The sequence below is a fragment of the Hordeum vulgare genome, chromosome 5H (assembly GCF_904849725.1).
Source record: "Hordeum vulgare subsp. vulgare chromosome 5H, MorexV3_pseudomolecules_assembly, whole genome shotgun sequence".
In the NCBI taxonomy this organism is placed as follows: Eukaryota; Viridiplantae; Streptophyta; class Magnoliopsida; order Poales; family Poaceae; genus Hordeum; species Hordeum vulgare.
The window spans coordinates 259,784,936-259,810,227 of record NC_058522.1 but is presented as its reverse complement, the minus strand read 5'-3'; the positions used below and the strand labels follow the sequence as shown (position 1 = coordinate 259,810,227).

The window sequence follows — 25,292 nt, the reverse complement described above, 5'->3', positions numbered from 1 at the left end:
GACTTTCACAAAGCATATACCTTGATAAGATTTTGAAGAAGTTCAAAATGCAATAATCCAAGAAAGGATTCTTGCCTGTGTTGCAAGGTATAAAGTTGAGTAAGACTCAATGCCCAGTGACTGCAGAAGATAGAGAAACGATGAGTGTCGTCCCCTATGCTTTAGCCATAGGGTCTATCATGTATGCAATGTTGTGCACAAGACCTGATGTCAGCCTTGCCATAAGTATGGCGGGAAGGTTTCAAAGTAAACCAAGAATGGAGCACTGGACAACGGTCAAGAATATTCTGAAGTACCTGAAAAGGACTAAGGAAATGTTTCTCATTTATGGAAGTGACGAAGAGCTCGTCGTAAAGGGTTACGTCGATGCAAGCATCAACACTAATACATATGACTCTAAGTCACAAACCGGATATGTATTTATTCTTAATGGGGGTGAGGTAAGCTCGTGCAGTTCCAAGCAGAGCGTCGTAGCTGATTATACATGTGAAGCGGAGTACATAGTTGCCTCGGAGGTGGCTAAAGAGGGTGTCTGGATGAAGCAGTTCATGAAAGATCTTGGAGTTGTGCCAAGTGCACTGGATCCAATAAATCAGTTCTCTGACAACACTCGCGCCATTGCTCTAGCCAAGGAACCAAGGTTTCACAAGAGGACTAGCACATAAACTGACGCTTCAATGCCATCCGTGATTACATCAAGGAGGAGAACATAAATATTTGCAAAGCGCACACGGATCTAAATGTTGCACGCCCGCTAACTAAGCCTCTTCCACGAGCAAAACATGATCAACACCAGAACTATATGGGTGTTAGATTCATTACATTGTAAATCACATAGTGTTGTGAAGCTAGATTATTGACTCTAGTGCAAGTGGCACACTGTTGGAAATATGTCCTAGAGGCAATAATAAAATAGTTATTATTATATTTCCTATTTCAAGAAAATCGTTTATTATCCATGCTAGAATTGTATTGCATGGAAACACAAATGCATGTGCAGATACATAGAAAAAACACTGTCCCTAGTAAGCCTCTAGTTGACTAGCTCATTGATCAAAGATGGTTAAGGTTTCCTAGCCATAGACAAGTGTTCTCACTTGATACCGGGATCACATCATTAGGAGAATTATGTGATGGACAAGACCCAAACTATGAACATACCATGTGATCGTGTTATTTTATTGCTATTGTTTTATGCATGTCAAGTATACATTCCTATGACCATGAGATCATGTAACTCACTGACACCGGAAGAATACCTTGTGTGTATCAAACGTCACAACGTAATTGGGTGACTATAAAGGTGCTCTACACGTATCTCCGAAGGTGTCCTTTGAGTTAGCATGGATCAAGACTAGGATTTGTCACTCCGTATGATGAAGAGGTATCTCGGGGCCCACTCGGTAATACAACATCACGAACAAGCCTTGCAAGCAATGTCACTAAAGAGTTAGCCATGGGATTTTGTATTACGTAACGAGTAAACAGACTTGTCGATAACGAGATTGAAATAGGTATAGAGATACCAACAATCGAATCTCGGGCAAGTAACATACCGAAGGACAAAGGGAATGTTATACGGGAATAACGGAATGCTTGACATAGAGGTTCAACCGATAAATATATTCGTAGAATATGTAGGATCCAGTATGGACATCTAGGTCCCTCTATTGGATATTGACCGGAGAGTGTCTCGGTCATGTCTACATAGTTCTCGAACCCGCAGGGTCTGCACAATTAAGGTTCGATGACGTTACGGTATAGTTGAATTACTGATGTTGGTAACCGAATGTTGTTCGGAGTCTCGGATGAAATCCCGGACGTCACGAGAGTTTCCGTAATGGTCCGGAGATGAATATTGATATAAAGGAAGTATTCATTTGGCTTCCGGAAGGTTTTCGGGCATTACCGGTAAAGTACCACCGGGAGGGGCCACCCACCTGGCAGGGTTCACCCACCGGGAGGGAACCAAAGAGGCCCAAGGGTGGCACACAATACCCTGCTGAGCTGGTGGCCATCCCAAGGAGGCCTATTCGACCAAAGCACACGATACCCTTGTCCTCCGCAAACAGTAAGGGGTAATGGTCGGAGAGGGACCACGATACATACGGTTGGACGTGGTGTAATAGTAATTTGGGAGTGGAGACTGGTTTGATTTGAAATGATCGAGTTGCACATGTGCAAGTCTTCCAGAATTTCAAAAACATTAACGATACATATTGTTGGGCGTGGTGTATTAATATTCTGAGCCAAAATTACATATATTCACGTTATGTAAGAAAAAAACTTATATCGTCCAAATCATACTTTTTCTGTATCTAAATAATTATAGTTGAAGAGAATTAAACTAGTTCTCTTTAACTATAATTACTTTAATACAGAGGGAGTATAATGTAGTAGACGCAGATATTTTCTTTTTTATGTAGGACACAGATGGATGGTATTGGATGAAGTTTTAGGTGTGGACATCATCAGATAACTTTTGTAACCAGAAGCTTTTGGGGGAAAGGGCGAATATCAGGACACCAGCTGCTTCTACCACGTGGATCACAAACGACGGCCACGCTCAAACGGGTAGAGGCTCGTCGCGCTCCATATTTCCTTCGAGAATTCTGCTACACTCGTACTTTCTCCGTTTCACTAGAAAACTATATACAGATGTATATAAACATATTATATAAATATATTTTAGAGTTTAGATTCATTTATTTTACTCCGTATGTAGTCCTCTAGTAAAATATCTAAAAAGACTTATTTAAAAACGAAGGGAGTATAAGTCTTTTAAGAAATTTCACCATGGACTACATACGAAGCACACTAAATGAATTTACACTCTAAAATATATGTACATACATCCGTATGTAGTTTGTAATGGAATGTCTTAAAGACTTATATTTAAGAACGAAGGGAGTAGATGAGAAAACAACCGAATCGTAGGACATATTTCCCTAACAAAATTCCTCTAGACGACACAAATTTTGCACTTGGTTCTTCAAAGGAAAACAGTTGTACAACGTGAAAGTCTTGGAAAGTACCCGATCTTACATAAGGAACCACAATTGAACATGAGACATCTGTAACCAACAACACACAACTGAAAATCGATGATTACTTCTTACTCTCCAAATGGAAACTTAGAAAGAATTAACCAGCATGATGATCGTCGTAGAAAGCCCTAGCGTTTCCCGACAAGTCAAAACCATTCTCAAACCTCAACGGCATCCAATCCAATATGGAACTAAAGTTCCTCGAATCCTTCTTCATCAGCATCCTCCTCTGTCCTATCAAAATGCGTCCAGAAGCTCTCCATCTGTCAAGACAAGCAAACAAGGAAAATGGGGTCAACTCTCACTGGCTTACCTTAACTGGCCATCACACCATGTAACAGATATCGTAGTTGGAAGTGTCTAGTCCTATATTTTTTAGGACTTCGTTGATGAAAATCAGATGGCCGCTGGGGAGTCAATTACCAAAACAGTTGAAGGGCTTAAGATGCAATTTGGCCAGAGAAATGTTCAAGTGTAGCAATAGAGGCAACTAACATTGCACAGCACCAACTACGGCAAGAGTTCGGCCACGACCCTGCATGGCGACGAGTCTGGCGCCGCCTTGTTGGAGGTTCTCGGTTGTCAGACGGCGGACCTGCCCATCACTTACCTGGGCATCCCGCTCACCACCCGCCGGCCCTCCGCGGCACAGATGCAGCCGCTTGTCGACGCCTTGGCTGGTCGCCTCCCGTCGTGGAAAGCGTGGCTCATGAACAAGGCTGGGCGGCTGGCGCTTGTAAAATCGGTGCTCAGAGCGATCCCCATACACTAGATGCTTGCCCTAGCGCCCCCGAAGAAAACTCTGAAGCAGCTCGAGAAGATCCAACACGGTTTCCTTTGGGCTGGCCGCAAGGTTGCACTTGGAGGGCACTGCCATGTGAACTGGCGCACGGTCTGCCGGCCGATCGCGTATGGCGGGCTGGGCGTCCGAGACCTTGAGCGCACGGGGCTTGCCCTTAGACTCCGATGGCTTTGGCTATCAAGGACGGACATCGACCGTGTCTGGCAAGGCCTCGACCTGCAGTTCTCATCTGAGGAGCGTGGCCTCTTCTATGCCTCCACCTCCATGGTGGTTGGGGATGGTCTGACAACCCTTTTCTGGGAAGACCGCTGGCTGCACGGTCAGTCCATACGCGAGCTCGCGCCCCTTTTCTGGGAAGACCGCTGGCTGCACGGTCAGTCCATACGCGAGCTCGCGCCCCTGCTCTACCTATGCATCCCCAAAAACAGAAGAAGAGCGCGGACGGTGGCGGAGGGCATTGCCGGCAACGCCTGGCCCAGGATATTCGCAGAGTTGTAGGCCTGCAAGAGATTGGGCAGTACCTGCGGACATGGCAGCTTGTGACGCACACTATACTGTCCACCGAGCCGGACAGGCTCGTTTCGAAATGGACGGCCAATGGTGTCTACTCGACGAGGTCCTGCTACCGGGCCACCTTCCACGGATCGTCGACATGACGCTCCTGGAAGCTCATTTGGAAGGGCTGGGCACCGCCGAAGGTAAAGTTCTTCCACTGGCTCGCCAACATGGACCGCTGCTGGACTGCGGAGCGGCTCGCTCGCCGCGGCCTTCCCCATCACCCCGGCTGTCTGCTTTGTGACCAAGAGCCGGAGACCATCCGGCACTTGCTGCTCACATGCCCTTTTGCGAGGCAGGCTTGGCACGAGACCCTATCTTGGCTGCGCCTGCCGGCCCCGTCGCCGGAACACGACGCCTCACTCCAGGACTGGTGGATGAGGGCGAGGGACGCCACACCACCATCGCTTCGCAAGGCGCTGATGTCAGCCGCGCTTCTGGTGCCCTGAATGATATGGAAGCATATGAATGCGTGTGTTTTTGACCATGTTACCCCATCGCTCGATGAGCTCATGGACAGGATCAAGGATGAGACCAGGTGTTGGGCAAGAGCCAGGGCCAAAGGGCTTAGGGTAGTCTTGCCCACATCCTGGGATGTTCACTAATCCTCTTATAACGATGCTGTAATAGCCTCTTAGGAGGATGTAACCCCCCTTCTTTTCAATACAATGAAACGCAAAGGCTTTTTGCGTTTTCTCGAAAAACATTGCACAGCACATACCAAATCCTTTGGCTGTCCAATCACTCATGAGGTTGGAATCAGGAGGTTAGGAACAAGGTCCAGATGTGAGAAAAAGAGATTGACAGGTTCCTCATGTAAAAATGATGCGTTATAAACTATTCCAGCTCATACCAATCCCAAATTATCAAAGGCATAAAAAAGGGGGCAAAATTGATGTTAAGTGTCTTCCATTGGCTTTATTACCTGTGCATCTGAAAACCGCAGCTGTTCTGCAACAAAAAGAATTCTACCACATTGTTCCTTTTCAGGAGCTAGATCTAAGCCCAGATCCTTTGCAACATTTTCATAGAGAACAAAGCCAACCCGGAAACCGTGGGTAAAGAAAAGGTTTTCCAGCCTGTCTTGTTCGGGGACCTGCATAGTGTAGGACAATGACACTGTTATAGATAAAGAAAAAGTATATCGGAGTAGTAAACAATTGATCAACCATGTCTGCTGCTGCCGTCCAGTCTGGAAAATGTGGCACCTCTCCTATGAAGATACCCCCTTTCATTGCTAAATTGCTTATAACGAGCAAAAGTCTTTTGAAGCTTGAAGAAGAGGACAAAGGTAAACCCTGCAATGCCATGGAAATTTTGTTACACAAAATGCACTTTCTAGAGCTTTTCCTATTGAATAGAAGACCAGTTTTTTCGGTAAAAAAAAACTTTTTCGGTAACAGAAGACCAGAAAAATGCAAGTTTTTTCCCAACGCAAATTAAATATCTTTTTTTTGAGAAAACGCAGTGAGATACATGCGTTTCTTTCTATTGAAAAGGTAGAGTTTATGTTACAATCCTCCTAGGAGGGGCATTACTGGTAATGAAAAACCTATAGCTAGTGTACATCCCAGGTCTGGGGGATGATGACGCGGAGACCAGTCGCTCCTGCCTTGGTCCAAAGGGACGCCTCGTCTTTGATCCTCGTAACCAGGTCGTTCACCGAGGGTTGGGTGCCCTCGAACACGCAGCTGTTGCGGTGCTTCCAAATCATCCACGGGGTCAGCAGGGTCACGGAGGCGAAGCCTTTGCGCATGGGCTGCGGCATACTCCGCTTGGCGCGATGCCACCAGGCAAGAAGGAAAGGCTCATGGCTGGGGGCGGTGCACGGCAAGCGGAGCCAGGCGATGACGTCTTGCCATACCTGCCTGGAGAAGGGGCAGCGGAGGAGCAAGTGGTCCATCGTCTCGGGGTCCTGGCAACACAAGAGGCAAGGGTCGTGGTGCTGCAGCCCACGACGAGCTAGGCGATCGGAGGTCCAGCATCTATCCTGGTCAGCAAGCCAATGGAAGAAGCGCACCCGGGGTGGTGCCCAGCTCTTTCATATGAGCTTCCAGGAGGCGCTGGGGATGGATCCCTGGAAGGTAGCCTTGTAGCAGGACTTGGCAGAGTACGATCCATTTCCTGGTCCACTTCTAGGTGAGCTGGTCGGGCGTGTTGAACAAGATGGTGTGCTCGATGGCGTTCCAGAGGCGGATGTACTGGCCAATCTCGTGGACGCCGAGAGTGCCCTCGATGTCGCGAGCCCAAGCATTGGCATTGAGCCCCTCCGCGACGGTCCGCGCCTTCCTCTTGCGCGTGGGGATGCAGGCGAGGAGCCGCGGTGCTATCTCGCCGACGGATCGGCCGCCAATCCAGCGGTCGTCCCAGAAGAGGGCCGAGAGGCCGTTCCCCAGGGTCATAGCGGTGCAGGCGAAGAACAGGGCACGTTCATCCGCCGAGAACTGCAGGTCGAGCCCACTCCATGCTCTGTTATGGTCGGTGCGGCTGAGCCATAGCCATCGCAGGCAGAGTGCCAACCCGGTGCGTTCGAGGTCCGGGATGCCAAGGCCTCCAAGCTCGATGGGGCGGCAAGTCCGTCGCCAGTTTACATGGCAGTTGCCCCCATTGGTACGCAAATTAAATATCTGATACAGCATAGCGAGATATACTTGACAGGGAAGTCAAGTTCAAAAGGTATATTTTGCTCACTTCTGGCATATTTTGATTGGGTCATGCTCGAGCGGGTATTTCTTGGAAGCATGGTAATGGGCCTGAGGTTTACTCAGGCTCAACCTGCAGCTAGTCCAACCATCACATTTCTTTTTTGAGAAGAACCATCACTTCTTCAGTTGGATTCCGTTCCGGAAAAAAAAACTTCTTACGTTGGACGCTAACCCTTGGTTGGGTTTGTAACATGGTGGGAGTGTTTAGGCGGAGATGGTCCTGGACACTTGTGACATGACGTGTGGTCAAAGATGGTGCAGTGGCACTGCAAGGGCAGGACTTGAGAGGGGAAAGGGCTACATGGGATAAACACTTTGCTTGACTAATAATCAAACAGGGCCCAGTCATTTTATAACCAGCTTACATGCAAGGATAGAAAACACAAACAAGATAAGTATATATGTGGAAATAACAAACCTGAAATATCTCTGAACAGATCTACACTTCCTATCTGTAAAGAGTTTAGGGACTCTAATCCCTGTTTTGATGTGGCTGGCACTCTAGGGCCCACTTACCTCCCTATGGGGTTCTCTTACAGTGGCCATAGGTATGACCCCAGATTCCATCAGTAATGGATTATACATGATTTGTTCAGGTGTGCCTGTTTCTACTACTGAGACATTGCCATGTGTACAGAACTGTGAGCGTATTGTAGGCCAAACATTAATATGCATGGAGCATGGTGTAGGATGGCTAAGTTGGCAGACATCGGTTTTAACAAAAACGTATTTGAGAAAACTTTTCAGAACTTAACAGGGCAACCAATCAGATTTTGTAAAACTAGAGCCAGACTCCCAGACCCAAAACTTTGACCAGGCATGCAATTTCTGAGTTTTTACCAAAAAACGTCTGAAACTGGCAAAAATAATCGAGACCTTTTCCTTTTACCCATTTTCTGCAGATTCGGTGTTCAGGATATATGCCAGAAGCATCTCAGTTCCTATACTCTGGCACACACATGGCATGGGATGGTAACACACATGGCATGGGATGGTAACACACATGGCATGGGATGGTAACGGAAGGATGTAGTAAGTGATAAAACTTTTTTGTCTTGCGAGCAAATATGCTGGTTATTGTGAATGCAAAAGAAGAGCAAGTTTGTCTTAAGCTGGATTTTGTGATTTGTAATTGGTGTGGTAGAAACTAGGGTTCTACCGGCCCCCTGCCTTAGGTTATAAGGGTAAGAGGGAGGTTGGAGGACACGAGGGCGCCGCGGCCGGCGTGACGGCGCCGTCTCGGCATAGGGAGGAGGCGACGGCGAGTAGAGGAGGCGGTGGCTAGGGTTAGGGTTCCGGCTCCTCTAGGAGCCGGGCAATAGAATTGTCTTATTGCTTGATTCCAAAAGAGTTGTTTACATCGGTTTATATAATCTCGATAACTTGGACTCTAAGACAACTAAGATAACTTGGACTCTAAGATAACTAAGATAACTTGGGCTAAGCCCCTAATATTATTAAGATAACTGGGCCAGTTTGGCTAACTGGGCCTCTGGTCATAACATTTCTCCCCGCCTGCGCAAACAACTCGTCCTCGAGCTGGATGTCTAGAAAATGTTGGCGGAATTCCCAAGTCGATGCCGACGCACGTGATGGCGAAGGACTCGTCGCCGATGAGGATGGGAACCTACTGCGCAATTCCATGGCAGCGGAGACGGTCACCATTAGCCACGGTAACTCGGAGCTGCTCGCCGCCCGTCGGCTGGAGGGCCAGTGTTAGAGTACGTGATGGGCCTGGGCCCGTTAGTCTTAGGGTTTGCTTAGGGGTCAAGTAAGCCTTACTTGGGAGTCAAGTAAACCTCTCTATATATGAAGAGGAGATGTATCAATCTAATCAGGGAAGAATTAAGAAGGAAAACCCTTTTCCCTCTTGCCCGGCCGTGGGAAAGGACCCCCACGGCCGGCTCTCTCGTGCCCTCGCAGCTCTCTCTCTCTCTCCCGCTCAAACCCTAGCAACCATAACATCTGGTATCAGATTTCTCAGGCTCGATCATGTTCACCCCGTCGCCGCCGCTTCCTGTCGCCCTCACCCCGGAGGAGATCGCCGGAGCAATCCGCGATCTCACCACCGCCGTCCAAGGGATCTGCCTCTTCCTGGCCGGTCCCTACGGACCGCCGCCGGCCGCGCCATCAGTCGCCGCCTATGGGCCGGCGCGGCTGCCGTGGCAGCCGCCGCACCAGGCGGCCTCCGCTGCGATCGCCGGGCCGCGGCAGCCGACGCTGCTGCTGTCGTCGCCACTCGACACCAGGCTGCTGCAGCCACCGCTGTCGCTCCCCGTCTCCGGGCCGATCTATACAGCGGCCTGGGCGCCGCCGCACATCCAATCGCCACCGGCGCCACCCCAACAGTACGGCAGGCCCTCCCGCTTCGTTGGTCCCGACGGTGCGCCGTTCCACGGGGGGTCCTCCATGGTCACAGCACCGGCGCCGACCCCCGCATGGCCGCTGCCGCCGCCCTCGGCTCCGACCACGGCACCGGTCATCACGTTCCAGCATGGGATGCCCTACGACGGGACTGCGACGACCTCGTTCCCAGCAGCGCCACCGCCGTCCCAGGACAATCCCACCCAACAGATCAAGTTCCAGCCGTCGCCGGCACCTCTTCCGGCTTGGATCGCTACCCACAACGTGTCGGCGGCGGTGAGGCTGCAGGCTGCTGCGCGCAGCCTCCTAGCGCGTCGGCATGTGCGGGAGATGCGTGATTTGTAGCTGCAGCTCCTTGTCGGGGGGATAACCCCAGGGTAGGCTCATCGAGCCTGCTCCTTTATCTCCGGCCCCAAAGGAATGACCAAGAACCATTCCGCAAGGCCCAAATCCTCTGGCCGGCTAGGCCACACCTACCGGCTAGGGGGCGAGACGGCTAACTCTTTGGCCGGCCAGGCAACACCTGCCGGCTAGGGGCAAGACGGCTATCTCTTCCTGGCCGCCTAGGCCAAGCCAACCGGCTAGGAACGAGGCGGCCGTGCCCGAGCCGGCTAGCCAAGCGGGCTAGCCGGCTGGTGATCTCAAGTCACATCAGATCATAGGTCATGACGAGACCCTACGATTAAAGGTGGCTACGCGTCAGCAAAGGTACTGGATTGGAGTGCACGGCAGGTACCAGCGTCGGCGGCCACGCCGCTGACCTACCCCGGCTCTGATCCATCACCCAGCATAGTGTCGGGCGTCAAACTCCCACTCCATTCTGCACTCGGCGTGGGAATAGTGGAGGCGGCCGTACCGTCTGCCCATGACGAATCTCGCTGGACGACGCCGGACGTACCGCACGTGCCCTGCGTCAACCTTACGCGAGAGCTCCATTGGCTAGCCGGCGGGTCCCACGGCCAGACGGGACCTCGCAGCCGGCGGGCCCCTCAAGCGACAAGACAAGACCCTCGTGGGCCCCCTGGCCAGCCGGGTCCCACTCTTGTACCCTTTATCCATATTGTAGGCCGGTGGGTTCGTCTATAAAACCCCCCGGTCCCCCTCCATGCAGAGGGTCGGTCAACAGATTACACACACTCACCAACTACATAGGAGAGGCAGAGACGAGCCGGCCGCTCCCCTCTTCCTCCTCCGCAATACAGCTCCAGGAGCAACCTTGTAATCCCATCCATATACATCATACACTCCGGCAGGACTAGGGGTATTATCTCTATGGAGAGCCCTGAACCTGGGAACATCGTGCGTTCCATGCTTGTACCAACCTCGCCCCCAGCGCCTTCCGTTGCCACTTCGGTTCTCACTGACTTTAGCCTACCTATGGCATATGTTGTGAGTATTCACCGACACCCCTCCAAGTTGCGCTTCGCGGTGCAACGGACCTCGATCTCGTCCGCTGCGTGGGGGATCTTGGGCATGCGGTTTCCCCCACGGGCGGCGGGCATGCTGTTTTTCCCACGGGCAACGACCTCCAAGTCTGCGACTGTCGTGGGTATAAGCCTGACAGTAGATGTGTAGGGTACGAAAGGATGGGCAGAGCCTTAGCTACGGCGAGGTTGTATGAGTTCAGGCCCCTCTGCGGTGGAGGTAATAGCCCTACGTCTCAGTGCTCTGGGAGCTTGTTGTCGAGTGGAATATAGAATACAGTGAATTGCTAACCCCTGCACCAATGGGGGAGGGTGGCTTATATGGAGTGCGCTGCCCTCCATAACGGTTCGGTGCACAGGGGTGGAGTAGTGGCGAATAAATGCCTACGTTACAGGTAACGTACGTCTTAAATGCTAATAAAGGCACATGGAAACGTATGACCGTTCCCTCCAGGGGGGTTACAATACACAGAGTGGAATCCAGTCGGTTAGTTTGATATACTCCGAATGCTAGTCTCCGACTAGATGATCGGGGATCGGTACCGACTGGATGATGGGAACTCCTTAGTTCAGTCGGAGCTGACTAAGGGCCTTGTCCCTTATGAGGGGTAGTCCTTGGGTATGACCTTCGGGGCAGGCCTATGACCCTACCCTAGGACTATAACCCCATCAGCGACATCGACAGTCAGCCGGCGGGGAGAAGACATGTTGTCACCGACAGGAGCGCACCGCGTAGCACCACTGCATTCCGCCGCCGGCTGCCACGAGGGCTCCCTTGGTCCCAATGGTGTCCTTGGGATCCAGGGGGCTGCAAACGCACAAGTTCGGCGCGCGGAGGATTCTCGCCTTATCGTTCAGAGTCAAAAATAAAGAGTCGGAGTCTCATTCGGGTTAGCTTATTTCAGGTCAATACAATAGGCCGAGATGTAAAAGGCTTGTTTTTTAGGCGTTAGGGTTGTGTGGGGTCGAATCGTCGTTAGGTTGCAGCTCGTCTCGAGCTGCATGTCCAGGTGGGGTGTAGTGTTAGAGTACGTGATGGGCCTGGGCCCGTTAGTCTTAGGGTTTGCTTAGGGGTCAAGTAAGCCTTACTTGGGAGTCAAGTAAACCTCTCTATATATGGAGAGGAGATGTATCAATCTAATCAGGGAAGAATTAAGAAGGAAAACACTTTTCCCTCTTGCCCGGCCGTGGGAAAGGACCCCCACGGCTGGCTCTCTCGCACCCTCGCAGCTCTCTCTCTCCCGCTCAAACCCTAGCAACCATAACAGCCAGGCGATGCATGGTAAACGCGGGCAGAAAGTTGTGTGTAGAGCCTGTGTCCAAGAGAGCTAAGAGGCGCTCCCCATTAACCGTCACTGGCAACAGCATCGTTGTTTCCGTTCGTATGCCAGCAAGGGCATGCAGGGAGACCACGAGAGCGGTGGCTGACGCCGGGGCTGCCGCCTCGGCAAGCTCGAAGGGAGCTGTATCCTCCGCGACATAGTCATCCGCCTCCAGATAGAAGAGGCGCAGGCAGACGTGGCCTGGCACGTAGGGCTCATCGCAGTTGAAACATAACCCCTGGCGAGATGCTCGTTTTGTTCGGCCGGGGTTAGCCGACGGAACGGTCGAGTTGTTGTTGTGGCGGGCGTCCCTGTCGCCGGCTGGGCAGGCCGGCTGGGTGCAGACATAGCCGGCTGAGGGGGTGGGCGAGGTGCCTGGGCCGGGAACGCCTGCTGCATAGCCACCGCCCGCTGCTCGAACGCGCGGGCATAGTACATGGCCGTATGGATGTCCTGTGGTCCGCGCATCTCGATGTCCACGCGGATGTGGTCGGGGATGCCCCCAACGAAGAGCTCGGCCCGCTGGCGAGTCGTCACGCCAGGCGCGTGACACGCCAGGGCCTGGAAGCGGTCAGCGAAGTCCTGCACCGTGGAGGTGAAGGGTAGGCGGCCAAGCTCCGCCAACCGGCTCCCTTGGATCGGAGGCCCGAAGCGTAGGAGGCAGAGCTCGCGGAAACGCTCCCATGGAGGCATGCCGCCCTCGTCCTGCTCGAGAGCGTAATACCACGTCTGTGTGGCACCTCGGAGGTGATATGAAGCGAGCCAGCCGCGATCCGACCCTGGCGTCCGTTGCCATCGAAAAAACTGGTCACATTGGTTGAGCCAGCTCAGCGGGTCCTCCGTGCCGTCATAGGTGGCGAAGTCCAGTTTGGCGAAGCGCGGCGGCGTGTGGGTAGGGCCGCCCTGGCGGTACGGCTCGTCGGCGCGGAGTAGTGCAGGGGTCGGCGCCGGGTATCCGTCGGGGCCGGCGAAGCTGGAGGGCCCGTCGTACTGCGGGGGTGGCGCCGGTGGCGACTGGATGTGCGGCGGCGCCGAGGCCGTCGTGTACACCGGCTGTAACGACTCGGTCACCCAGGCCGGTAGCGGCGACGGCGAGGGGGGAAACCGGAGCTGGTGGATCGGCACCCCCGACGCAGAGGTTGGGCGCGGCCCGGAGGTGATTTGTGGCGGCGGCGGCAGCTGCAGGGTCAGCTACAGCGGCCCGGCCGAGGGCGGCGGAGGCAGCTGCAGTGTTGGCTGCAGCGGCCAGGCGAGCGCGGCGGTTGCAGCCAGCAGCGGCTGCTGCCAGGGCGGCCAGGACGGGCCGGCGCTGGCTGGTGGTGGTGCGGCTGGCTGCGGCCCGTAGGGCGCGGCCAGGTATAGCCGGATGCCCTGGACGGCGGTAGCCAGGCCGCGGATCGCGCCGGTCAGCTCCTCCGGGGTGAGGACGGCCGGAGGCGGCGCGGCAGAAGAGGCCAGCACAGGCAGGTGCGGCCCGTCGGCCGTGGAGATCATCGGAGTGGTGGTGGGAGGGCGACGGCGCAACGGTGGAGACGGGCGGCGGTGATGACATGATCGAACCAGAGCCTCGTGATACCAAACTGGTAGAAACTAGGGTTCTACCGGCCCTCTGCCTTAGGTTATAAGGGTAGGAGGGAGGTTGGAGGAGACGACGGCGCCGTCTCGACGTAGGGAGGAGGCGACGGCGAGTAGAGGAGGCGGTGGCTAGGGTTAGGGTTCCGGCTCCTCTGGGAGCCGGGCAATAGAATTGTCTTATTGCTTGATTCCAAAAGAGTTGTTTACATCAGTTTATATAATCTCGATAACTTGGAATCTAAGACAACTAAGATAACTTGGACTCTAAGATAACTAAGATAACTTGGGCTAAGCCCCTAATATTATTAAGATAACTGGGCCAGTTTGGCTAACTGGGCCTCTGGTCATAACATGGTGCATATCCAAAATCAAGACACAGCAATTTGTTTGGCCCTTTTAAGCTGATGTTATCTACTGAACCATAAGTCCCATAAAAAATGCACCGCTGAAAAGCTCATACAGAAGCATCCTTCAACTGGTAGAATTAACTATCAAGGGGAATGGATTTTTTTCTTTTGAATTATTAGTAGAGATTTGTTTGAACGAAAAGGTAAGGTTATTACCTGTAGTACCCACAAGCTTGGCCTATTACCATTGAAGCCATTTTTGCACAGGCCCTCTTGTAAATCAGGAGACTCTAAAGGAGTATGAAACAGAACACAGTTCCGCGATATTTTTGCTCCTGCTCCTGTCATACCCCAAGAAGTAAATAAAATTATAAGTGCTTGTGAAAATTCTTTGTCAAGTTCTCAGCATATAAATTTCGAATTTGCAGATGATAGATAACATGTATTATTTTTCTCTTCCACAATTACGAATATAACGCTGTTGAGAAGGAGTTTATATTTCTATTTAACTTTGACTAAGACATATCTGACTGTTTTAGATTTGTGAACAATTAGCACTCGGCAGACAAATGAAATATTAAGCGCTCATCCAATATAAAAATACATCACAAACAAGCACCAGTTCCTCAAAATGGGACAAAATAAGAATCTGTGTAGGACAATACTAATCACACCTCTGAGTTGCTGGGCTGCTGTACTGAAGATTCTTCCAGGTGATACATCGTACACGATAGACATCCTTGGCCAGCTAAGCCTATATGGACGAGTGTCCATTCCATCTGTCAATAAAACAATCTGCACGGGATAAGCCTTGGTCAACAGGTGCAGCAGAAAATATTTGGCATAAAACTGGTTAAATTTCAGTACCTGTCTAAAATTGTCTGACCTGCTTATCAAATGTTGCAGTTTCTCATCAAGATATCTAGTAGTTAGCCTATAATGATCTGCAGATGGCATTAAAGGAGAGACGAGAGATTCCGAAGCTTGATGCGCCACATCAAGTGAAAGTAGCACAGCAGCATATGGATCAATAAAAAGGGGATCTGCAACCACAAAAATAATTATAGAACATTGGAATCAGCAAACATACATATTATTATTGGTCACATGTATACCTCCAAAGACAAATGTGAAGTAATACTCTACAGACTACAGAGATCATTATCCAAACTTTGCAAAGCATGATTGATTCAAAACAATACAATGAACCGCAAAAGTCTTTTGCGTTTTCTCGAAAAAAATGATTCAAAACATGATCAATGTGGTAAGACTTCAGCTAAAATTGGCATCCGGTTTTTAGGGAACTTGTTGATTTCACTTGAAGTTTAAATTTTGGGTTGAAAAAACTGCAGTAGTTAATAATAAGCCAGTGACAAACCTGGTAAAATTTCAGCTGAAATTGACATACCGTTTGAGAGAAACCTAGTGTTTTAGTTCAACAGCAAGGAGAAAGAGCGGTGCGGGGGAAACCCTAGCCGCCGCGCCTCTAGCGCTGCCACAGCCCCTCTCGTTGCACCGCCACCTGAGGCCCCCGCTGGCGAAGCTCTCATGGGTGCCAAGAGCGGTAGCAGCGCGGCGCTTAGCGGGGTGCGTTCGCATGGTGCCATCTCCGCCGGTCCCCTGCCTGCTGTCTGCTATGCTTTTCTCCCTATCCCCTTGCCGCTGTCGCAGCCGGTTGCAGCCGGTCTTCGACGCCAGTGAGGTCCTCCTTCCACCCGCTTCTCCGTCTCAGTTCAGCCCCCCTACTCTCCATCTCCCCTCCAGATCCATGGCTCGTCAACGTCCCCTGCCACTGCCGCTTGCATCTGGCGCCATCGGTACTCCTTCGGCCGCCACTCGTCTCTATGTGCACCAGCGCTGGCCTGCGCGACCTCGGCTTCTCAGTTGAGGTTTCATCACTTGATGCTACGCCCTGGGATACGGCAGAGACGTCTGCCGTCCTCTCCATGCCGCTCCGCATGGTGTGCTTTGTCCTTGATGCAGGGCTCCATCTGTCCATCGGCCTCCAACCGCCGCCCTGTTGGCCTTTGTATTCCATATGTGTGTGAGGCCGTGTCGTTGCCTGCTGCTCGGAGATGGTGCTTGGGGTTCCTAAAAAAAGCCCTGCGATGGTGTCGCCCGTGGGCACCATTGTCGTCCATGGAGGCGTCGCGATGGAACCCATGATGCTAACATTCTGGCGGACAACATGGCTTGACCTAATGGCATCAATATCCCCAATGACAAGTTATACCTAGGAGATGCTAGCTATGCATGTCGATGTGGTGTTCTTCCACCCTTCAGGAAAACTAGGTACCATCTGAAGGAGATCTCTTTCAGGAACTATCCTAGTATTGCACACTAATTGTTCAATCTCACACTCTAGCCATAGAGTTACAGTTGACAGGGCAGCTCTGAAGAATAGATTTAAAATTCTGGATCAAAAGTCATTCCACACTTTCTCCGCCCAGGTTAGCCTTGTTCTTGCATGTTGCATCCTCTATAACTCGATCCTACAATGGGGTTGCGATGTGCTTGTGCCGAAGGAGGAAGATGTGATGGCTGATGATGGTGAAACATGAGGCCATGGTCTAGAGGCATTTGAAAGTGAAGCCTGGAAGAACAAAAAGTTAGAGTGGGCTGAGGCAATGTGGGCAAACAAAGGTAACAGAAGGATCTGAAGAAGAAGAAGAAGAAACTGAGGAAGCAGCAATAGAGGAAAAAGCAAGAACAGAGGAAGAAGTAGCAGCAAGAAGAAGGCGATTGACAGTGAAGCTTGGAAGGGCTAAAGGTTGGAGTGGATTGAGGCAATATGGGCAAAAAGAGGTAACACAAGGATCTGAAGAAGAAGAAGAAGAAGCAGGAAGAAGACGAGAATGGACTTCCGCCTAGTTGGGCACCCATGAACTTTCCCCTTTGAGCCATACGACTGTTAGTTTGTACTGTATTTTGCTAGTAGTTAGGATGAACTGTCATTTGTTTACTAGCTAGGACTGAAACGATGTTTTGATCATGTATGGTAAGGTCACTACTAGTGAGCAGGGATGATCACAACATATGCCGTACACAACCAAACACCGCTAGTGCATCAACCCAGTCCAACGCAAGCCAAAAAATGCTAGGGGAGAACTAGTTCCTCTTGGATAATGAGCAACTAACATTCATAGGGGGGCCAAAGGCCAATACATGTACATGTGAGGTAAAGTGTAGGAAACCCCTTATACAATGGGATATACCGAAAAGGAGGACTATACACATCTAACACCCTCCTCAAACTCATGGTAGATCAACAACACTGAGTTTGGAGAGAAAGAACCCATGCTGCGCTCAAGTCTGTGCCTTCGTGAAGAAGTCCGCCAATTGTAACTCAGAGGGTACATAGTGAAGAGCAAGAGTCTGATCCTGCACAGTAGTACGCACAAAGTGGGCATCCACACCGATGTGTTTTGTGAGCTCATACTTCACCGGGTCACGCGCAATACTGATAGCACTTGTGATGTCTAACAGTAAGGGAGTCGATGTAGTAGCAGACACACCAAAATCCTCAAGTAACCATCGTAACCAGATCACCTCAGCCGTCAGCATATCTATCGCTCGCAACTCAGCCTCGGTACTCGAGCGAGAAACTGCAGTTTGTTTTTTGGTCTTCCAGGCAATAAGAGAGCCACCAAGAAAGACACAGTAAGCAGACAGCGAGCGGGGATCAGAGGGATCACTAGCCCACGTAGCATCAGAGTAGGCCTGGAGCTCGAGAGAGCTGGAGCGGAGAAAGAAAAGGCGATGAGAGATCGTGTCACGAAGATATCGTAGAACACGGAGGAGGTAACTATAGTGGACAGAGGTGGGGGTTGAAACAAACTGACTGAGAATGTGGACAGGATAGGAGATGTTAGGACGCGTAACAGCAAGATAGACAAGGCTCCCAACGAGGTGGCGATAGCGAGTGGGATTAGGAAGAGGATCACTGTCAGAAGCACGAGGCTGAACATTGATCTCCATAGGAGTCACAAGAGTGCGCTGATCACCGAGAGTGGATCGAGCAAGAAGATCCTGAATATATTTTTCCTGAGAGATGAAGAAGCCATCAGAGGTCGAAAAAATCTCAATCCCAAGAAAATAGCGAAGTGGACCAAGATCAGACATGAGAAACTGGCCACAAAGGCGGGGCCTTAACAGAGGCAATGTAGTCAGAGTCGTCACCAGTGATGATCATGTCATCAACATATAGAAGGACAAGAGTCCGACCACGCGGAGACATGTGAACAAACAACGCGGGATCATGATCACTGGGGGAGAAGCCAGCGGCAGTCACCACAGAGGCAAAACGCTCAAACCAAGTGCGAGGGGCCTGTTTAAGACCATGGAGGGAGCGTCGAAGTCAGCAAACCATACTATCAGGAGCATAGTACCCCGGTGGTGGCTGCATATAAACCTCCTCACGCACCTCTCCATTTAGAAAAGCATTCTGGAAGTCAAGTTGAGACACAGACCAATGACGAACAGAAGCCACAACAAGGAGAGTGACAGTGGTCATGTGGGCCACAGGAGCGAATGTCTCATCATAATCGCGTCCGTACTCCTGCTGAAAGCCACGAGACACAAGACGAGCTTTGTAGCGCTCAAGAGAACCATCGGAGCGAGTCTTAATCTTATAGACCCACTTGCAGGTGATGGGACAAACACCAAAAGGAAGGGAAACGAGATCCCATGTGCCAGAGCGCTCAAGGGCAGCAAGCTCCTTGGCCATCGCAAGCTGCCATTCAGGCTGAGTCATGGCAGCCCGATAGGAAGTGGGCTCAGCTACAACAAAGAGACCATACCGGTCAGGAGAATAGCGATCAGGTGGGGGGCGAGGCCAAGCACGGAGGTTATGAACCGGGGGAGGCGGGAGAGGAGGTGCTCCAGAAGTGGAAGGCGCGTTAGTACAATCATCCTCAAGACGAGGGCGACGAGTGTAGTGGAGAGGAAAAGGAGAGAGAGAGCGACAGAGCGGAGAGGATGGTGGAGAGGTGGATGAGGAGGGTGGGGAGGAGGATGAAGGGGAAGGTGGTGTCAGTGGTGGATGAGGAAGAGTGAGATGTGCCGAAGAAAGGGGGAGACAGGAGGCACATAGGAGGGTGTATCGAGGCACATAGGAGGGTGTATCGGGAAGAAGAAGAAAAGAAATATCGTCCACAGAAAAGCGCGAGGAGGAAGGGCGGGTAGTAAGAAAGAGACTCATCGAAAGTCACATCATGCGAAATGCGCAACCGACGACCAACAAGATCCCAACATCGATAGCCCTTGTGCTCATCATTGTAGCCAAGAAAAACACACTCAATCGACTGAGCAGTCAGTTTGTTGCATTCTCGTGGGGTAAGAAGAACATAGCACAGACAGCCAAACATATGAAGAGCGGAGTAGTCAGGAGAACGACCAGTGAGACACTCCATAGGAATACCACCTTGCAAGGCAGTCGATGGTTGAATGTTGATGAGATAGGTGGATGCAGAAACGGCCTCAGCCCAAAAGTGGGGTGGAAGGGAAGCGACGATCATCAGTGCACGAGCCGTCTCAAGCAGATGACGAGCTTACGTTCTGTAACGCCATTCTGAGTATGGGCACCAGGACATGAGAACTGGGCAAGAGTACCCTGTTCCGCGAGAAAACCACGCAATATCTCGGAGATATACTCTCCAGCGGAGTCAACACGAAAAGTACGAATAGGCGTGGAAAACTGAGTGTGAACCATGGCAGCAAATCCTTTGTATATAGACAGAACCTCGCTACGAGATTTCATAAAGTAGAGCCAAGTGTAGCGAGAGAAATCATCAATAATCAGAACATAGTAGCGATGAACACCTTTCGAATCAAAGGGAGCACGTCCCCATACATCGGAATGAACTAAGTCAAAAGGACGCTAAGATACCGACTCACTAGTAGGATAAGGTAATTGGGTCTATTTTCCAAGTCTACAACCATCATAATGTAAAGAAACATCTCCAGAGACGGACCCTAAGACACCCTGTCGCACCAACGACGACAAGCGGGAACCACATATGTGACCAAGTCGATGATGCCACCGCTGGAAGGACGCGGAAGAGGAGGCAGCAAGAGTATGGGAACTGGCAGAAATGGTGGCAGCGGAAGGAACATGAAGCCAGTCAACCTCCCAAAGGCCCTCCGACTCGCGGCGTCGAGGGCCAGCACCAACCAGAGCCTTGGTGTGAAGATACTGAACAGAACAAGAGTCGGAATCAAGAATTACATGACAATCAGAATTAGTAAGTTGGGCAGCAGAAAAGAGATTCATGGTAAGACAGGGAACATGAGAAACACTAGGAACAGAAAAAGACGAAGTAGAAAGAGTGCCACGACAAGCAACAGGAAGGGGGTGCCATCGGTAGTGAGAACATTAATAGGAGAATCAAGAGGTCGAAGAGAAGACAACGCTGAAGAATCAGAAGACGTATGAAAAGAAGCTGCAGAATCTAGAACCCACGAAGATGTACTTGACTGAGTAGGTGATGTCGGTGATGGAGGGGTGGAAGCAGTCACAGTGGCAGGAGAACCCGTCGATGAAGAGCCGGAGGAAGCCAGGGGGCGCTTGAGCCGCACAATGTCCTGGTCAGTGAGTGACGGAGTCGAGGAAGACGCATGAGTCCCACTGGAAGAAGAGCGCCTCTGGTCTCGCTGTTTCTAGCGACAATCAGACTTTGGGTGACCTGGCTTGGAGCAGTGGCCACAGAAGGTATCACGGCGCGACCGGCCCTTCTCAGCATAAGGAGGAGGACCCATCCCTCTTGTGGGTGTGGGCAGGAGCGGTGGTGCAGTGAGACGAGAAGACGACACAGGAGCTCGGACAGCCAACACAGAAGGAACCGCAAGCAACCCAGCAGAACGAAGGCAGGTCTCCTCAGCACGAAGCTCAACAAGCACCTCCGAGAGAGGAACACGACCACGAGCAAGCAAGTGAGCACGCCGAGGCTCAAACTAGGAACGGAGGCGGGATAAGAACTCATGGATACGCTGAAACTCCAAGTCGGACCGCATAGTCTGGCAGCAACGGCAAGTTCCACAAACAACTGTCTGAAGGGAGTCAAGCAGGCGCTAGATGGCGGAACTCTTTGTGTAGAACTCATCAACAGAAGAGTCACCCTGCTGAAGAGCGTGCTCCTGACGCACCACAGGTAAGTAGAGAGCATCACCAGAGGGCTGATAGTGCTGACAGAGATAAGACCGCATCGCTGCAACGGTGCCGAGACCCATGAACTCCGAAGCAAACTGAGGGAGGACACTCATAGTGAGAACAACAGCAGCTCGAGCATCATCATTGCAGCACTGAGTGTAAGCAGACAGATCATCTCGGTAGACAGAAAGAGCATCTGAATAAGTTGATACCTGCTGATCATAAGCATCAACCGCAGCATCATCGAGAGCCTTGGTTGCATCCTATCAGCCTGGGAAGCATTAGCAGCAAGAACAGGCGGCACCGGCCCGGTAGGAGCAACGGGGCATGACGGACAGGGGACCTCGCCAGAGAAAACGCCCCACAGGAGAAGACCGCGCATGTGGATACGCATGAAGCCCACAAACTCAGCATAGCTGATGCAATCGAAGATCACCGAACACGGAGGAATAGCGTCATAGCTCGAAGAAGACATGATGAGCTCTTTGTCTTCTTTTTCTTTTTGGTCAACCTTCACAGGAAACCAAATCTGGATCGGGCTCGAGCTGGCTGGGCAACGCAACGGCCGACTGAGCTACCAACGCAGCAGTCGGGCGTGGATAGTGGCGGTTGCGGCTACAGCCAGTCGAGGAAGGCGGTAGCTGCATCTGGAAGGGGGGCGGCGGCCGAACGGTGAGGTGCGGCGGTGGCCGGACGGTGAGGTGCGGCGGCGGTCGGACGGGGAGGTGGCAGCAGCGGCCAAACGAGGAGGGGGCAGCGGCAGCCGGTCGAGGCAGGCGACGGCTGCGGCCAAACGAGGAGGGGGCGGCGGCAGCCGGTCGAGGCAGGCGACGGCTACGACCGAACGAGGAGGGGGCGGCAGCAGCCGGTCGAGGAGGACATACAGGCGACGACTGCGGCTGCTGAACGAAGACGAGGAGGACGTCCAACGACGGGCGGAGACGAGGAGGCCGTCGGGGAGCGTCAGATCCTGGCGGGGACGGCCGGCGACGAGTGAATCTTAGAGCAAGCACGGAGTTGCATCGTGCGGGAGAGAGACTAACCTAGTATCTAATACCATGTTGGATAATGAGCAACTAACATTCACGGGGGCCAAAGGCCAATACATGTATATGTGAGGTAAAGTGCAGGAAACCTCTTATACAATAAGTTATACCGAAAAAGGGACTAGACAGTATACACATCTAACAGTTCCTTGATGCAGCTAGCCTACATGTAGGCTACCAAACTACATGCACAACATGGTTTCAGTCAGGCCCAACTAGTCACGGATGCAAAGACCCAAAAATGATGCAACCTACCAAACACGCCCTATGAGTGTGAGCTCTAGCCTACCCCAAGTTGTTTATTTAGTATTAAAGGCTTAGTTGTTATTGTTGTTGTTGATCTGGCCAAAGTTTTGTTCAAAATCTATGGCAAACTAAAGTAGAAATTTTGAGTACATGCCAAAGGAAAAAAGGGAAAGATTAGAAGGCTGCGGTTTGGAGAATCTGACTTAGTCCTTCATTTGCCCAAAAAGAAGACAAGTTGTAATTCTAAGCAAATCCAATTAGAGCATAGGGTCAAACGCACCCTGTCAATTCGTCCAACACGTTGTGCGCAACGCAGTAGACAAGACAGAACATCCGATGCAGATGGCTAACCTGAGCGGCGTGATTCTTCTTCCCTGAGGCGAGCGGCGCGGAGAGCAGCGAGGAGGAGCGGGACGCGCTGCTCTGGTTCCGGGAGCGTGCCTCCGCAGCCGGGGACGTCGGCGCCGGTGGCGAAGAGCCCCGGGTGCAAGAGCCTGCCCTTCGTTTGGCAGCTCCAGGAGGAGGAGAAAGCGGTGGGCGGTGGCGGAGGAAGACGCGGATGTGGCCGGAGCAGCGGCGCGGCGAGCGTCGGCAGCACGGGCATGGTGGTGCAGACGTCACATGCCTGGCCTTCCGTCAATCAGGTGACCTGCTATATCGCAAACCTCTTTCCAGCGATAACGGTACGCAGCGGCGAAGAATCCACCACACGGTTGCTCCGTGATTCGTGGAGAAAATTGGCTATTTGCCATTTTCGATAGGGGCTTCGCAAAATTGCCATTTTTAACATTAAATTCGTAAAAATGCCACCCAACTCGTGTGCATTTTGAGTAAAAAGCCATTTCGCCTTTTTTCATTGATTTTCTTTTTCTTTTCCATTTTCTGACACCTGAAAGAACCAAAGTACCCCCGATGACATTTACTGCTATCTTTACGTATTTAGCATCAGATAAGAGCGCTTAAAGCGGATGAGTTCGTGCTTGCTGCATCCCTGATCGCCTGCACGTCTTGCTTCAATCGCTGGACACTGCCGACCGTCACTGTTGCTAACCCACGCTTCTGCACATCATCGTGGCTCGCCATCTTAGCTGGACCATGCCCATGTGAGGTACCACCGGTCGCCGCAGTTGCTAGCCCACGCCTGTGTGCAGCATCGCGGCTCGCCGCCCTAGCTTGACCATGCCTGTGTGAGCAACCGCTGCTCGCCCTTGTCGAGCTGATGCCTGCACCCTGCAGCTTGTCGACGGTGCTCGCCCTTGTCGCGTTGATGCTTGCAGCTCGCCGTCGGTGCTCGTCCACGTCTGCACGAGCCGGTGCAGCCTGGCAGATGCCTGTGCGCGAGCCACCGCCTCTCGCCACCGCTCACCCACGCCTATATGCACGCCAGCGCAGCTTGCCCTCTTGGTGTGTTGGCAGCATCAGTTCTAGGAGGAGATGGATGCGTGCGTGCAAGTTGTGAAGACAGATAATGCAAGCAATCTGACGACAAGGATGTGCTAGCCAACAACAATCCATCCAAACCAGGCCACAAACACATCGGGTAAGGCTGTAAGATCTAAGGGCACTTTGGTCCTTTCAGCTGCCAGAAAATGGAAAAGAAAAGAAAAATAAATAGAAAAAGGAAGAATGGCATGTTAATCAAAGTGCCCACGAGCTGGGTGGCATTTTTCCGAAGTCAATGTTGACAGTGGCAGTTTTGCGAAGCCCGGTATTGAAAATGGCAAATAACCGATTTTCTCGTGATTCGTGTTGTCCGTGCCCACTTCATGTGTATTGCTTAGGCAATAGGTGATGTATCTTTTATTTCCTAAACGCTTTCTCACGCGCGCGTGATCTGGTGGCATGCAGCGGCCGAACGAGGGCCGTCGATCCCGAAAATCGGCAGTGACACGTGGCTAGGCGGAAAATAGACAGCGCGGTCGGCGCGACAATTTTTGTCCGTTTCGAATATTTGGGGAGTCGCGTCGTCCTCAGATTCCCCTCCCCTCACTATCTCACGTGCGGACAGAAATCCCTAGCTCCTGGAAACTCGTTGCCGACGGGAAAGCCACCGTCGACGGGAGAGCTTCTCCGAATCGATCCACGGTCGACGAAAGAGTTGAGGGGGAGGCGGCTTGCACGCGCGGGGCGGCTGGCCGACGGGGATCCAAGTCATCTCCACCGCATCTACGCAAGAGCTTCTCCAAATCTACCCAAGCTCGATGAGAGAGAAGAGGGGGAAGGCGGCTTGCAAGCACGGGGCGGCTGGCCGACGGGGATCCCAAGCCGTCTCCTCCGCATCCACGCGAACCACAGGTGCGTCCCGCGTATCTCGTCCACGTTTCCTCATCCTCCTCCTCCATGTATCTCGTCCTCGTCGCCACCACTAGCGGTTCGTGTGTTTCTCCGTCGATTTGCTCCTAGGCGTCTCGATTTTAGTAGGCATCAACGGTTCGCAGAGGGAGGGGGAGCAAGAGATGCGGACATTTTTTAGTCTCCATGAAGGGGAGGGGATGGAGGGGGCCGCGGCGAAGTTGACGACCATGAGCGAGGCGTGTAGCTCACCACCTGTTGCTAGGCCTTGAGCTGGATGATGGTGTTGGTTAGTAGTCAATGTGTTGTGTTGCTCCGATCGACAGGCATGAGTTGAACACTGTTCGAAGGAACTCCGTGTCAGTTTTAGTTTAACCAGCCGTACTGTGATCTCTTATCTCAGGAAAACAAAGCCATATA

At 51.9% G+C, this 25,292-nt stretch overlaps 2 protein-coding genes across 3 annotated transcripts; both read right to left on the bottom strand.

Moving 5' to 3' along the window:
• Positions 1 to 2,963: 2,963 nt before the first annotated feature.
• LOC123395565 (O-methyltransferase 1, chloroplastic) lies at positions 2,964 to 23,295 on the bottom strand. 2 transcript variants are annotated; one of them, XM_045090578.1, is made up of 7 exons: positions 22,932 to 23,295; positions 15,009 to 15,184; positions 14,816 to 14,936; positions 14,358 to 14,482; positions 5,574 to 5,702; positions 5,330 to 5,500; positions 2,964 to 3,310 (listed from the first exon to the last, which is right to left on the bottom strand). In XM_045090578.1, the coding sequence occupies exons 1-7, from the start codon at positions 23,182 to 23,184 to the stop codon at positions 3,239 to 3,241; spliced, it is 1,047 nt and encodes a 348-aa protein (XP_044946513.1). In that variant the 5' UTR covers positions 23,185 to 23,295; the 3' UTR covers positions 2,964 to 3,238. The 2 variants fall into 2 exon arrangements, with proteins under 2 accessions (XP_044946513.1, XP_044946514.1); XM_045090579.1 differs by having other exon boundaries at positions 5,613 to 5,702; positions 22,932 to 23,247.
• LOC123395566 (uncharacterized mitochondrial protein AtMg00810-like) lies at positions 17,240 to 18,747 on the bottom strand. Its single transcript, XM_045090580.1, has one exon. It carries the CDS (start codon positions 18,261 to 18,263, stop codon positions 17,448 to 17,450), a length of 816 nt encoding a protein of 271 aa, XP_044946515.1. The 5' UTR covers positions 18,264 to 18,747; the 3' UTR covers positions 17,240 to 17,447.
• Positions 23,296 to 25,292: the final 1,997 nt, after the last annotated feature.

What these genes read in the sequence shown, in the direction of transcription:
- LOC123395566 (XM_045090580.1), bottom strand. Translation starts at nt 18,263, where the DNA reads ATGTCTGATCTTGGTCCACTTCGCTATTTTCTTGGGATTGAGATTTTT.
- LOC123395565 (XM_045090578.1), bottom strand. Translation starts at nt 23,184, where the DNA reads ATGCCCGTGCTGCCGACGCTCGCCGCGCCGCTGCTCCGGCCACATCCG. An exon ending in CAAGCTTGTGGGTACTACAG is followed by an intron (nt 5,703 to 14,357) that starts GTAATAACCTTA and finishes ATGGCATTGCAG; the next exon opens with GGTTTACCTTTGTCCTCTTC. An exon ending in TGCGGTTTTCAGATGCACAG is followed by an intron (nt 3,311 to 5,329) that starts GTAATAAAGCCA and finishes TTGTCTTGACAG; the next exon opens with ATGGAGAGCTTCTGGACGCA.